General features: G+C 44.3%; 1 protein-coding gene across 1 annotated transcript in view; it reads right to left on the bottom strand.

Annotated features, from left to right (window-relative positions):
- The window catches only part of LOC126539611 (vitellogenin-6-like), a 36,502-nt gene extending 21,331 nt beyond the window's left edge, over positions 1 to 15,171 (bottom strand). Inside the window, exons 1-13 of the mRNA XM_055075401.2 lie at positions 15,076 to 15,171; positions 13,184 to 13,204; positions 12,076 to 12,218; positions 10,033 to 10,167; positions 8,184 to 8,384; positions 7,130 to 7,315; positions 6,467 to 6,609; positions 5,731 to 5,914; positions 4,509 to 4,693; positions 3,655 to 3,823; positions 2,753 to 2,923; positions 1,453 to 1,653; positions 293 to 513 (exon numbers count right to left, since the gene is read on the bottom strand). Of these exons, the coding sequence (XP_054931376.1) occupies positions 293 to 513; positions 1,453 to 1,653; positions 2,753 to 2,923; positions 3,655 to 3,823; positions 4,509 to 4,693; positions 5,731 to 5,914; positions 6,467 to 6,609; positions 7,130 to 7,315; positions 8,184 to 8,384; positions 10,033 to 10,167; positions 12,076 to 12,218; positions 13,184 to 13,204; positions 15,076 to 15,118 (2,003 nt within the window). The 5' untranslated portion in view covers positions 15,119 to 15,171. The remainder of the gene's footprint in view (positions 1 to 292; positions 514 to 1,452; positions 1,654 to 2,752; positions 2,924 to 3,654; positions 3,824 to 4,508; positions 4,694 to 5,730; positions 5,915 to 6,466; positions 6,610 to 7,129; positions 7,316 to 8,183; positions 8,385 to 10,032; positions 10,168 to 12,075; positions 12,219 to 13,183; positions 13,205 to 15,075) is intronic.
- Between the last annotated feature and the right edge of the window lie 227 nt (positions 15,172 to 15,398).

Below are 15,398 nucleotides of genomic sequence, written 5' to 3' on the forward strand. Positions count from 1 at the left end.
ATACAACATTATTTGATCGTTAACACCCAAAATCAGTCAGTACAATCGAAACCAATGTAGCGGAATCACCATGAAAACATTAAGACCCTGAAAACTGAATATGTTGGAAGTACATTTCCAGGCGAGCGTATTTCACTATACCCCCGGCTGTTCCTTTAGTGTGTCAAGCTGCTATGGTCTTTGCAGGGCCAATCAAAGCTTCCTCTGTCATATTTCTCGCGGTGACAAATCTCAGAGTATAGAAACACAAAATGAACGCGAAGAATCATGATAAATACTGGTGTCAACTTACAGGTCGAAGTGGCACGGATACTCTGACTCTGCGAAGCTTTTGAACGAGGTGTAGACGTATGTGATGACCTGTGTGTTGGGCTCGTTTGTAATCAAGTCGGCGGCAATCGACTTCAGGAGGTACATGTCGGGCTTGGTCTTCATGATGACCGAGAAGGCGGCCAGCCGGATCTCGTGGGTCTCAGTCCAGTTTCGGTAGATGGGCAACAAGATCTCACGAACCTGCACAAGATTGAACGGTTGTAAAATTGAAGAATGTGGGTGTCTCTTTTGAATCAGCATCTTACTTGCTTCGTTCAGCGTTATTACACGTTAAAACTAACAGTTGCAAAACGCAGTAGCCCACAGTTTTTCGCATTGCTCATTGACCAAATCTGTATATTGTTGAAGGCAAATGAAGCACGACAAATGAGAAATGTAATAATGGAAAGTGAAAGAGGACCAAGCTTCTCGGCGTTCACAGAATCCTCAGGAGGCCTGAAACGGTGAACTATGGCGCTGCGGACGTAGACGCCAGTGGTCTACAATAGCAAAGGTCATCTCTTGCCCATAAAAGCTCTCATCTAGCTGTGAAAGAATATGGCGCACACGAATCAGAAGCACAGACCAACTAAAATGTGCCATTGAGCATTCGCGACAATGCCAGAGTTGGTTCTGACCGTGTTAGATCCTCTACGGCGTGTTTGAAGCTCCTGCCTAAGACGATCAACTCATTACACGGTCAAATTGGAAAGAGAAGTGAGAAGAAAGGAACAGGCAATCCAGACAACTGTTAGCGACCACGCACAGACGCATCCTTGTCAAATACTCGTACTTCAGTGCTCCCCAGATGCTGAAGTTCAGTGCATAGAATATTCCGCTCATGTGAACCTGTTCTAGAAGTAATGTGTGAGAAATATTGGCGCGAACCATTGAGCAGCCTTCGAGAGACTATGAAAAAAAATCCTCGCGTTCATTATCAAATTGATTATCAGTGTTCTTAAATTATGTATGGTCAACTGTTTGATATCGGATAAAAAAATTATCAATACAGAAAAGAATACTAGATATGGTGGAATAAACGAACCATCTAGTCTGGTTTCCTTCGTTGTCTTTCTCTTGTGTAAATTTTACTGTCCTATTCCGCAGAGTTCGACGCAAAGCACCTCCTTCATCACTCACCTTCTCCGGGTACAGGAAAGCAGACTTGCTCATGGACCAGATGGCGATCATTCTCAGGTAAGCTGGGTACTCTTCGATTTTGTCTCGGGCGTAATGCGCCAGGTAAGGCAGAGTCTCCTTGACGGCAAAGTTTCCGGCCACCTTGATGTACAGGATTCTCTCGGAGATTTTCATTTCGCGGTCGTACACTGGCACGATGTACTGCGAGACGAAAGCATCACTCGTCAAGAGCTGAATATTTCAACTCGACTTGTTTTCAGCATCATCACGATCGCCGATATTATTGCCATTCAACAAAACTATTTCATGTCACTGCAAGATGAAGGTCCCTACTGGCATCCTCATTTATCCCTGGGCTATTTTTATTTGCCATTATTGTCACCGTCCTCTTGCGAATAGGTGCCCATGAAACTCCCAGTGAATCACAATTCTCGAGAACACTGCCTGAACTTGCTTGCTGGCTTGATTAGGGTGTTGCGCGCACAACACCTGCTATTGCCTTAGTCGTAACTCAACATAAGATGCCTTTTTTTATACATACCACGATGCTTCCTTCTCTCTAATTAAGCAACGGGGTTCCTGGGCATTCAGATGCAAGCAAGGCTCAATTCGCTTCTAACACTTCAGAATGTGCAGAAATTGCAGCTTTGTAGAGCATGGGTACAGTTGACCTTTGCGTTGCGATTATAGGACCTAATTTATTTGTGGTTATATTGTAATAAAAGATGGTTATTTCGATTGCAAGAGGTAAGTGTGCCTAGAGTGGGATGTAGTCGACGCCAGTATTAAAATCTTTCGGTAGCTTGTTCTTACTCGTGTGCACTGGCACTAAGCCCAGTACGAACCATCTAGTTTGGTTTCCTTTTGGCTGCTCGTGTATTTCACTACGGAAGAAAAGCTGTTTAAGTGGCTTTTGAAGTAATAGCCAGGACGAAGGCACATAGCGTTGTGCTATGTGAACCTTAAACAGTGACGAACAAAATCTTATTTTGGCTGTGGCAAAGCCAATCACCTGTGAAACGTTTTTCGAGGGATGCCTTATCAGCCGATTTGTCTCTACTATTCGAGTTAACTTCTGAAATACTCAAGGGCGTAAAACAGAGGCTTCACATTTTTTTCCTTCCTTTGAATCAAAGTGCACTGGTCATTGTACAAGTACTTAAACACAGCCACCTTTTTTTTCGGAAGCAGTAAAGTCTAATATCCATTTCATGCTCGTTCTTGATAAAGGTTAGTTGCACAACTTTCACAGAGTTATACGCCGTCTGCTTCTAACTTAGCTTAGAAAATGGTTCCTTACGTTGTAGTATTTGATGGCGACTTCTGGCGTGCAGATGACGTGCTCCTTGGCATCGTTCCAAGTGTTGTGGTAGTTAAGGATGCAGGTATCGTACACCAGGTTGCTGAGAGATTTGAGGCAGGCTGAGCGCAGGCTGAATGTCTCCCTCACGTAGCTGCTTTCGCAGAGACGCTGCGATAGTTCGAGGAGAACAGCGTATGTTACAAACGAAAAACAAGTGAAAACACAAGCACATGGGACAAAACATTGGAACTATAAATAGCTCGCTTCCAGACACCAGCGTATTTTGTGAGGACGGCCAAACACCGTCTTAACAATTTTACGAGCTCAGGGTGCCGTCATGTTGTGCTATTTAATATAGGAATATATTTTTTTACAGATACATTCGTGTCTCAATATTAAGGCTGCTATACGAATGATCTTCAAACTGTATACTCTCGCACGGACGCACCAGGCGTTGAATCATGGTGCTAGCTTAGCCACGAAATAATGTGCAAATGTTGAAACTAATGAAATAAATTTATCTTCAGTGTGGCATATAAAAGTAAAATATTTCTACTCTTTCTAATCTCTCTCTCCCCTTGGAAACTGGAGCAATACCATCGGCTTCGAGCAAACTGGTCACGTTGTCCAGTGTACGAGGGGTCAAAGCGATTGTTCGTCGAGTTGAAACACGGAAAATAATTACGCTATGTGTAAACAGTAGCGGTTACCAAGGCTAAGACAACAGCCGCAGCACAGTAGGGAGTCGTCTCAGTTTAACTTGTGTGGAGCCAATATGCCACATAGGAACACCATCCGCTGGACATATCGGCCTAAGAAACTTCAGTAGGAGGCTAAATACCTCCCGAATGTGCTGGTAATCAGTTCGCTGCCGAAGGATCTCGCACTCGCGAACTTACGTAGAATTCGTCGAACAAGATCTCCGTGGGTTCTCGGATGTGTTGAGGAATATTGATGAGCAACGTGGAGGCGGAATCCTCGTCGAGCTTCTTGCTCTGAATGAGATGCTTGGCGTACATGAAGGCTGGGTTAGTGCCGGCGGCCGTGAGCACGCTCAGGAAAGCCTCCCTGCGTGAGCGGATGGACGAGGTGTAAATATCATACAAGCAGTAAAGAGTTGTACGTCTGTGTCAGCTAGCTGTGGCTTCGACTGAAGTTCACATAGAAAATGGGACGAAAGTGATTACTACAGCTAAAGACGTCCCTGTTGGGGAGAAACAGGAAATCTAGACCAGCCAAAATGTCTAGCAAGTACACACCTAGTGACGCCCCATTTTTTTTAATGCGGTCATTTCCTATAGTTACGTGGAATCCAGTGTCAACTCATGTACGAGGTCATGGGATCATGTGCTTCGAAGCATGCTGGGCACATAAATTTTTACTAATGTTCCCAAGCGTGCTCAAAGGAGTTCGTGGCCCCAGCCTCGATACGCGCGCTGTTGACTTGTGAGCAAGCAATGAAAGGTATTACAAGGTGTCGCGTTTTAAATATTTTTAGTTTTCATGTCAAATAACTTGTCAAAAACTTATAAAAATTACGTGTTATGTTAGTAAGGCCACTGATATTCATCCCTTAATTAGCCCTTGCTCATAAACTTAATTTTGCAGAGGTGTAGTTGGGGCTGTCATACCTAAGAATCAGGAAAACTTTTTTTAGTTCGGTTGCTGCACAACACGCCTCTGCAGCGTCTGCTTCTTGTTCACGTGCAGATAATTAAGAATACCATCAATGTTTTAAACTAAATTAACTTACTTGTGTTCCTTGGAGCCAGGCTCAACGAAGCGGTGGTAAAAGTCGTCTATCTGGTTGTAGTCGAGGAGAACGAACGAATAGACTACTTCGAGGAATTTGATGGGAATCTTGTCCTTTTTGATGGCCTCCTTAAGGTCTTCCTCACTGAGATCCCATTGTGCGAAGTTCCTGAAGATCCTGCCAACCTGTGAAATCACAAGCATCATTCCTTTTGATATTTGCACCTGCTGCCTGGAGTTCATCTCTACTGAGCAGAATTCTGAGAGCACTTATTTATTTTTTTAAATTAACCTCACAACTCTTTTATCCTCTTGTGCCTGTATATTGTGCACCCTTTCGCAGTACAAGTTAATATAGAATCATGTACAGTCGTGAATTTAAGTAATGCTTGCAAAATTCCAGCACTCTAGCCCGTCTTCAGTTCGTGCACGGAATAATAGTACCTTGCTAAGTTATCTACTTCGGGCTAACTGTGGCAAGCTAAAATACGCGCTTTCACAAACCATGATCTGAAGTGAGAACCTTCAACCGCGTAGGTTACTGAGCTAGTCATCAAAAGCATACGCCTGCCCTGTGTTTTACTTCCCACCTGTTCGACACGGAATGTGCAGAAATCGGTTTAATATCCACTGCGCTCTAGCATCATCGTAGGTATCTTTTATCATTAACCCAGAAGTTGAAGATATTCTCTCCTTAGCCACGCAGCCTGTGAGCGCACGATTTCCTGGCCAGGGTTTCATTCTGTATTGATGATTCGAACTTTCTGTTCATACATACAGCATTATGCTCAAAAGCGTGGCAGTTTGGGCGAGTTGGTATGTCATGACGGTTTTAGGCTTGTAGCGCAGCTCGGAAGAGCAAAGAAGGAAGGAGGTAGGGGTAATCAAAGGGAACGGAAAACAGAGTGAGCGCTATTGAACTCTGTTTTCCGTTCCCTTTGATTACCCCTACCTCCTTCGTTTTTTGCTCTTCCGAGCTACGCTACAAGCCTAAAACAGCATTATGCTGTATACTTATTTTGTGATCGTTTGGACTAGGAGACGCATCGCTTACATTGTAAAGACTTTTCTTGGCGACGTAATTTCCGCGTTTTGACTATGTCCTACTTCCTCAGCAGTGCGGCGACAGCACTTTAATTTCGTCCACTTCCTCAATTCCCTTATCACGTTTCTTTCATTACGACAGAGGTTTCGAAGTCACCACCAAATCACATCATCCGTACCTCGTCGACGTTGCCCTTGATTCCGTAAGTTGCTATCAGCTGGTGAGCGCTCTTGAGATCCACAACGCGTTTTGTGTCATGATCTTCGGAGAAGATGAAGGACAGCTTGGGGTAGGTCACCAGGTCCTCGTTGAAGGTCATGTCGCTGATGCCGTCACGAGTCTCCATCAAGTGCAGGGTGCGGCTGTAAAGAAGGACAATAAAAATAAAACCCGTGTTCTCGTATGCGCTTTGTTTAGATAGGACATTTTACAATAACACTCAACTATAGTCACAGTGATTCTAGGTGTGACGGATTATGTGGTGGCTGTTTCGTCTAAAACTAAGTTTTGTTAACGAAGTCCTGAAACATTCCCGATTATGAGGCGCTAAGCTTCGCTACGCAGGAGATACTCTCACGTGAAGTTTCTTGACAGCAAAATCAATTAACATTTTCGGATAGTAGTCATCCAGTGTGATAGCGTGTTAAAGTTGCGAAGTGCGAAGTTCGGTGAAATGGAATTCATGCTGGGGGCACGGAGTATTGTTCTTGTTTTTGTTTCTTGCTCATGATTATGGCATGTTCTTCTGACTGCTCTGCCTTCCGATTTATCACTCAGCGTTATACTAATATGCTAACACTACTGTGTGTTCTATCTGCGAGTATTTCTACAGATTGAACTAAAATAATGGTACGATGGTTTCTAGCAATGCTTCTCCCGAAGCATCAATGTGAGATTTAACCGTGAAGACGTACTTGAGAAGGATCCTAATTGTATTTCCGTCCGGTGTGTATGGACTGTACATTATCTCGCCGTCAGCGATGATGTTCTCAATGATGAAGTTGTGCCTGGTTCCTCGGATGTCGTAGTGGTAGGCGGCGTTGGATGTCAGCGGGTGCTGCGAAATTAACGATCGGCAACTTCAGTCACACTGCAGGGACAAATCACACGAATGTGTCGAAACAAAAAGTATCTCCGGCAGTTGCGTGACATCGCTGCTTTCAAACGTCACAAAAAGAGCCTTGATGGAAATAAAACTGCCAGCTATAACGCCTAAACCCAAACCATCGAATGGCAGCAGTTTCTGTGCTCGATTCTCTGAGCTTCACTTCAACGTTTCACGTCAGTTTAGTGTTTCTACCTCACTATCATTCATACTCTAGCATGCAGAGCTTGCGGTAATCTGTTAGTATATAGTTTTGTTCTAAGAATTCACAGTGTCACTAATAGCCACATGACTGACCGTACCTTAAGAATCACAAAGTCGTCGCAACAAATACATATATTCGTCCTTGATAGTAGGCATGAAAATTCATCGGAGGTAAACTAATTTGGCCATGCATGATCATGTTCCTTATATCTGGAAGTAGTTCGAAATCACGAGCAGTCTGTGGGACCACTCAACAATTTTCACTCACAGTCTCATCTCCGGCGCAGTCAACGCATCGCGTGCCGTGGCTGATTTTAAAGAAGACCTGTGGCGTATTGCGGCACTTTTTGTAGTTCTTGATCTTGGTCACATTCAAGACGTTGGCGAACGGGTTCTCAGGGTTCACGGTCTTCTGGATGTCGTAGATAGTCTCGCACTCACCGTAGATGCCGTCCTGCATTGAATGAACAGTGAATAGTGTAGAGAGGCAGGTTTTCTAAGAACAGAGCACTACCTGGATTTCCAGCACTTACGGCTATCAACCTCTTAGCAATTTTCATAACACTTTCCCGTAGAGATAATGAGAATTCAAGCCAGTGCTCAAGAGAATGCGAGTGCGAAAATGTGTTATCTATACAAGGTCACGTTTAAAGGATGAAGCATTCTTTCACAATCGCTACACAGTGCTTCGTTCTGCAGCAACTTTCGCCGTTATTTACTTTCGCTAGAGTAATTCTGAATGATTTATTCTGTGTAGATAGCTATCATCAATAATACGCTCAGCATAGTAAGAACGTATGTCTAAATCCACTATTACCTGAAAACAGTTCACGAAGAAATATTAACTATAGTCGATTTCTTTTGTAATTTATACCTATTCGACGTTTGTGGTGTCTGTTAACGTGTCCAGTATGAATGACTTCCATATTAGTTAGAGTTTAGTATCCCCACAGTAGAATTAGCGTTTCCTTAAGGACACCTTGAGCCACCTCCATCGAAAGATATAGTCACAGAAAGAGATTGCGCAGACAGAACACGTAGCACAAAGTTGTTGGTCTATTTCTTCTCTATTTAATGCCAGAATCAAAGTCACAGGACAACGGTTTACAAATTCTGCACAAATCGTTCTTTTTAATGCGGAGGTGAAATAAGACAGGAGGAAAGGGTTATTACTTTGACAATGGCAAAGAGGAAACATTTTCTTGGAGCTCAGATCTCGTGGATCGTGATAAGTAGTAAAAACAATATAAGAGGCGGGGGAAAAGCTTGAATTATTACATGTTGCACTGCACAAGTCAAGGTCAATGTTACGATTAACTGACCTCGTAAATGCGGTACATCCCTGGAAGCTCAGTGCGCATGCCACCGACGCAGTTGCCACGTTCGCAGTCTGAGTAGAAAGCTTCTTCTCTGGGCAAGATGGGGTTTATCGCTTCCAGGTCGACGTTGAAGAGGCTGACGATGGCTTTCTTCATGTTCACTGACCAGATTGGTTCACCTCGGGTCACTTGGATGTTCAAGATCTGCAACGCAGAGATGCGAACAACAAAAATTAACAAGAGGACCAGTATTTGCGTGTAGAAAAAGTAACCGAATAGCAGCATGAAAGGCGACTACGAAGAAACCGGGATTGAGTTCCTCCGCCCCCTTTTTGCACTGAATGTCTGTGGATTTCATGTAAGCCATCGTACTTGTTCGAAGTAACATTTTATAATATGTACTTTTACATTATTTCTTACCTAATGGTTTCCTTTTTAGCTGATTCCTTTGAACCGTGACTTCACCTACAAAGGGCCATTCTGTTTGTTGTATACTGAAGTGACTTATATAGGTTTCAAATATATGCGTACGAGCAGCGAATGTATTAACGACAATCTCTAGATTAAAAAAGATCATGCATATCCCATGACTTTTGGGAACCCTTGTCAGCGAGTCATTGTTTTGTATAATACTCGCGCTATACCTGTCGTCAATTGTTACTTTACTAGCGCAGGTTTGAGTCTCAACTGCCTGAAATCGCAAGCTACTACGAGCACACGACGGCAGCGGTGAAAAGTAATGATGATTTGATCTTTAACGCGTTCGCGCTTTTCAAAGCATGAACCAGCGTTCCAAACACTGCAGCTTCCGCGAGTGAAGAGCAATAAAGCTAATAATTAGCGGTAAGGTACAAGGTACGAGATCCTGCCTGCGCAGGATCTCCAGGGCCAATATCATCGGGCTATTGCGCCTTGTGATCCTGCCTCAAATCTTCCAGTAGAACACGTAATTATTTTCTTCGGCAAGATCTTGTTAACCCCCTAAAGCTGTACTTGTAAGAACATGACCCACTGGTTGAAAGTTTGCGCTTGGTGTGTAGTCTTCTCTCACGTCCGTGTCGTTTTTTTATGTCGCGCAATATCATTTAAGCAATGGATTACCAACTTGCCCGGAATGCTGCTCTGCACCTACCAACGTATGCGACACCCACGATATAGGCTAAGGAATGTTCTCTTTGTCTTACAAAGTCAACTTGGAACTTTACTCACTTGCTCTTTAGATGCAGTGAGACTTAGAAAATTTAACGCATAATTCAAAAGCACCCTGCCGTGGTGGCGCAGTCGCGTTCGCGTTGCCCTGCTAAGTCCAAGGGAGCGAGATCGAATCCCAGCCGCGTTGGCCCCATTTCCTTGGGAACGAAATGCAAAGACGGCCGTGTACCATGCGTTGTGTGCACGGTAAAGAACCCCAGGTGGCCCAAATTAATCCGGAGTCCCCCAATACGGCGTGCCTCGATCACATCGTAGTTTTGGCACGCAAAACCACAGACTTTAACAACTAATTTTCATATAAATAAAAAGCGCCCTTTGGTTTTAAGCAGGGCCGGGATCATAACTTCTTTTTCTTTCGACTTCGTCACCTATATAGGCCTAAGTCCTGGTTTCCTTACAATGCTTTGCTGAGAGCACCGGCGCTGGCTAGCGTTAACTACCTTTGAAGATGTCGTCTGCTGCTTAAAATTCAACCAATTGGTGATTTAAGTATAACGTCAACCTGAATTTCATCATGCTTGATTGCCGCTCGAGTCATAAGCGTGATGTCTATCTTCAGTATTTAGCACAATCTCGCCACACCGTGACCACGCGGTTGCGCTGTCATGCTTGTGCACTTAAGCAAATCTGTTTCACTGACCTTTCCCTGATCGTACCGGGCAGTGAAGGGCTTCTCTATGAAGCGGCCGAGCTCGTCGATTGTCCTGTAGTTGAACGGGTGCTCGACGAAATCCTCCACATCCTTGTGAACCCTGTCGAACTTCATGTCAATCACCTGCGCACAAAACAAAACTATATTTAGTGCCTGAAATTCGCCAGCGCGAGAAAAAACGCTCACATCATTAAAGAAATTATGCAAGGGGACTAGCTCGGTGTTGATACTGTTCCGTATATTACTTCAGGTTCCTGCACAGTACAGAAGCAACCGTATGAACAGGTAAATCTATTTGACGCAATGTTCGCGAAACTGCCAAGTTTCATTCTAACTATGAATAGTTATACATGGGCAAGCCGTGTGAGCGTCTTCTTAAGATGGAGCACGCCTGTATAAAAATAAAAATGGCGAGCATCGGAAGCTTTTCCGACAGTTCTACAGTACCTTGCCGACTGTGGCTGTGCTTAGCGTACACAAAACCATTTGCTTTCCTCGTCAGAATGGCCGACGGTGCTGCTTGTTACGACTAAGGCTGGCAGTACACTTTCGAGCATGTTCATTGCCGTTTTGTTAACTTAGACTGGCCACAGGTGGTCGTTCGGGACCGCGTTGGCCTGTCTAGACGACCAACCGCTTTCAGAGCCGAGCATCCTGGAACGCCGGCCTATAGGGTCGTAAAACCAGAAATTGGTTAAATCTGCTATTTAGGTTCCGACATTCGGGTAAGTTAACGAGACTAACAACCACGTTACCCGCCCTTCCTGTGCTTTTGTTTCTTCGCCATTTGTTTCCCTTTTTCCTTTGGTCCTTAACCCGCGCGCAAGTGTACGTTAGTGAACGAGAAGCATCACTTTCAGTGACCTTCACTGCAAAGCAGGGAGGATCACTGGAAGATCACTGGCGGATTATCACTGTCTGTAGTGATTCCCCCGACATCATGTCTCTCTCCCTGTTTCTGGAATTGCTGAGCAGAGCATAAATATGATCGCTTTGGCGCAAACAAGGAAGGATGGAAGGGAACTTTCCGTCTTCCGTCCTTCCTTTCCCTTCCGTGCTTCCTTGTTTGCACCAAAGCGATCATATTTATGTTCTGCTCAGCAGTATGAACCGACTAGCCTAGCAACATGTACTTCTGTTTCTGGAAGCCCACAGTCCGGAGATCAAGAAACCGTTTCGCAAAACTTAGTCTGACAATGAACCAATGAACAAGCGTTTAAGCAATACGCAATAAAAAAATGTTCCTCGACCCGCCATGAGGGCTCAGTCGGTATGAATTTCATGCTGCAGAGTGCGATGTCGATGTCTCGAGTTCCGGCCGTCGCATTTTTGATGGAGGCAGAAGGCGCAAACGCTCCTGTGCGCAGATATTAGTGCGCGTTAAAGAACCCCAGGTGGTCAAAAATAATGATCATGCCTCCACCACTGCGGCTCCTACAGCCTGAGTGTGGCTTTCAGACATTAAACTTGGCGAATCTGATATACAATTTGAAACAAATTCTACTGTAACACTCGAACGATTGATAAACAAAGCCCGGTGTATCCGATTCCTTCTGCCGACATGAAAGTTTAACGATTGTATTCCTTGCTAGGCACTTGCTTGTTTCGCGTACGCTGGTGGCAGCCCTTTAGGCTCGAGGAACTTGTGCGCCAAGCCGCGAAATTGGTGTGGGTCTTTCGGCTATGACTCTAACTGAGGAGGGGGGGGGGGGGGGGGGGTTGCATCGGCACTGAGAAGTTCTCATAACAGGCAGCGGTCGATTTTTCGAGAGAACAGGTTTCCCGAAGGTGTTTCATCTGTTTAATTGGATGTACCATCAATAATAATTTACAGCCACATTCTCCGATATTCGCTTTCGCGTGACCCCTTTGAAGAAGTCTGTTGTGCACAAGCGCATCGCAGTTCGAAGTGACGTTTTGCTGAATGCCGTGTACTGGTACTAAAATGATTTCGCTTGCAATGTGTCACGGCAGTATGACTTGAAGACAAGACATCCACTTAGCGCTTCGCATGTATAAATTGATGTTCACCTTGAAAATGAGGTAGTCCCTCTTGGGCTGGACCAAGATCTTGCTCTTCAGGACGACACCAGAGTCTTGTTGACTCATTCCCGGCATGAATGTGTGCAAGTGTCCGTAGTAGTCATATATATACTCACGTCCAATTTCGTACCCTGTGGGAACCAGTACATCAGGAGCAGTTAGTGAAACTCCAGCAGCTAGAAGTATAACTTACATGCGCAATCGTCACTTGCACTTTATCCAAAGGCAACAATGTACTACAAATGTCTTTTGCAGTGTCCATGAGTACTGAACGAAGAAGCTTTGTGGACATCTTATCGCAATCGTCCTTGCAAAATAGTGTGTGACTAGCTGTTTGTCTCGGCCTTTTTTGTTTTAATTGCTCCTAACACCCACGAAAGAGAAGTTGTGCGCGCCACGGGCACTTCTAATTCTGCGTTTGTTCGACTCTCGGCATATTCCAAAACGTGCCCAATGATTACATTGATTATCATTTCAATAATTATTTGCCATATTCTCACGTCATATCACTTGCTCTAACGCGTTTCACTCACATTGCTCTTTTTGCCCTCGAACAGCAAAAGTTTGGACAGTTTTCAATTTTCGAAAGAACCTTACCCAATCTTACAAGCTGAGAAGTAAAGCAATCTCTTAATTGCTACATTTCTGCAAATGCTTCATTTTACTGCTTCATGCAGATGCCACATGTTATGCATGGGTTAACAGCAGGTTCACTCTGCTTAACAATGTTAGCGTGACTTTTGTATTCCGTGGAAGGCACAAGCAACCTGTACACTAAAAAAAATCGCTCTGTGCGCACTACCTTCCTTTCAATAACGCTATGCTACGCTGATGTGCGCTTGCTGTTCGTGACCTGAAATTACTTTGAGCGCAGCACAAAAGAACAGGCAGACGTGCAACATAAATGACACATATTAGTTCTGGTCAAGATAAGCCACAAATAGTGTAAGCGTTTCTTAAAGTGTACTTAAAGCACCCGTTCGGGTTGATTTCCTACGTAAGAAAAGGTTGACGAATGGAGATAAATTATATTCACTGAGGAATTCGTAAGAGCTGTGATCGCGCCTTCAGATGATTATAAATTAGGATATCTTACCATTTCCAAAGGTGGCGGACACTGTTGGCCAAGAGAAAAAAAAAAAGGAAAAGTCAGGCGTTAGCCGCACATTAGGTATGATTTGAAGCAATGGACATAGTTCAATGAAAACATAGAATTGACTTGGAATATGCTTGTTGTACGTTAATAAAAACAAAAACTATTATTGCTTTCGGTATATTAATTCTGCTCAATGTTCTAGTTCCAGGAACACTTGCAGGTCACCCACGATTATTCGTTATTTGTGTCGCGTTGTCTTACCAGCGATGCGGGTAATTTACGAATAAATGATTTTGATGCAACTTTGAGGACGCAGTTACGTTGCAGGAAAATTTACTTGGAGTGGAAAGAACCTGAATTTTTTTGCGAGTTAACAAGCTTCACTAATTTGCAAGTTGTGCAGTTTATCAAGGCAGAAAGCTGGGCTAGTTGGTGTGTCATCACTATTCAAAAGACTAGCGCAAAATAGCATAGTGTGCAGTTTACTCAATCATTTAGGCTCGACAACCTGTTATAATGGTAACGCCACAATCCCTATGTGCATCGGTGATTTCTAAACAGCCCCCTAAGTCAGTAGAATCTGTAATTCACGATGGTGTCTACGGTGTTACACTTTAGACCGTTAGGAGGTTTAGACCTTGCGACAATCTATCGAATCGTTAGAAAAGATCTTCCAGAATTGAGTCGGTATCTACCTCAGGCACTTCACAACAAGTTCTGTAACACATTTCAGCGGAAACCTATGCGTACTATCATGGGCATGCATCTTAAACATGTGTGACATGCAACGCGTGTTGCATCGAAGATATTGACAGTTTTAATTCATGATGCATGTTCATGTGCGTTCAGTACCACCTATCGGTTACTGAACTGCTCAGCTACTGAAATTTCGGGTAGTTTTTTCCTAGAACTTAACTGCTGAACTACCAGGCACCCTCTTTCTGGTACTTAACGGCTGAACGACTCAACTTGCGATCATCCGCTTCCAGGTATGGAACTGCTGAACTATTGAACTACCGGGTACTATACTGCACTTCCATTTGATGCCCACCGTGTATTGAGCGAAAGCAATATGTCGGGTCCGTTGCTGAATAAAGCACGACGCTGTTGAATTCGACGTCACTATTTTCGAAGTGTGTATCTCCTCCCTCGGTGGAAAAAGTACAGTGGAAATAATGTCGTCGAATGGCAGAATTTCTATCAGGTGATTCTTCAAAAACTACTTTAACTTTTTTTTTCAGTTTTCCACAGAAACAAGCAGTTCTAAAAAATAACTTGATTCTGGTCTTCCTTCACACTTACACCTATCACTACGTCGGAAGCACTTCGCATGCATTAAAATTGTTCTCTCCTTGTGTGTGTGTGGGGGGGGGGAGGGGGAAGGGGAACGTGTCAAAGCGTTTACTGAAATTGATATTGAAGCGAGACTTTCTTTGCCTGCCCTCCTAGGGTTGACGAGGCTGTCGTTTTTTGTTTCTACAGCGAAGGTTATAAGGCGTATGTGTCGAGATCAGAACACTGTTAACGTTGCTGGCGATGTAGCCAGCACACGCATGTTCATTAGAGAAACGCAAAATTATGCAGGTAATTTATCATAAATTTTCGCTGGTGAGTCCATGGAAGTTCGAGAGAAGTAAGCGAAACAGCCTTTGGTGATAACAAACTGCATGCGAAGCTGAATATCTTATGAACATAAAGGATTCCTTTCTCCTTTTTTGCTGTCCTGCGAATTTCGCTGAGTCAATAATGTTGGACGCCGTCAGAAATACCTATAGCCAAAACTGGCTCCGGTACCATGAGGTTCGGTGCCCATAGGCACCCTCCGTCCATATGCCGACTACCGCTCAATTCGATACAAATTCATTCGTTTTAAAACTCGAAGGCGTACTCACCGGCCACAGCCGCAAGGGCTGCAATCCCCAGCAATAGCCGCATGACGCTTTCTGGGTCACTGCAGGACGGAGTTTAGACTCCGGCCGCTGCCTGAACAAGTCGGGAAGGTGCGCTTTTATAACGGGCGCTCTAGCTACCCACGTGACCCAGGCCGACCAACAGTACTGCAGCAGCTCTTCGGAGAGAGCTCGTATAGGATGATAACTTGTATCGGCGAGAGCTCACAAGCTTGTATCGGTTCCTTATGTAGCGCGTGATCCTGTGATAACCGTTGGCTCGGGCCTTCTTCGAGGGTCTCGGTCCTTTTCATGAGGGGTGACAC

Source organism: Dermacentor andersoni, chromosome 11, assembly GCF_023375885.2.
Source record: "Dermacentor andersoni chromosome 11, qqDerAnde1_hic_scaffold, whole genome shotgun sequence".
Taxonomy (NCBI): domain Eukaryota; kingdom Metazoa; phylum Arthropoda; class Arachnida; order Ixodida; family Ixodidae; genus Dermacentor; species Dermacentor andersoni.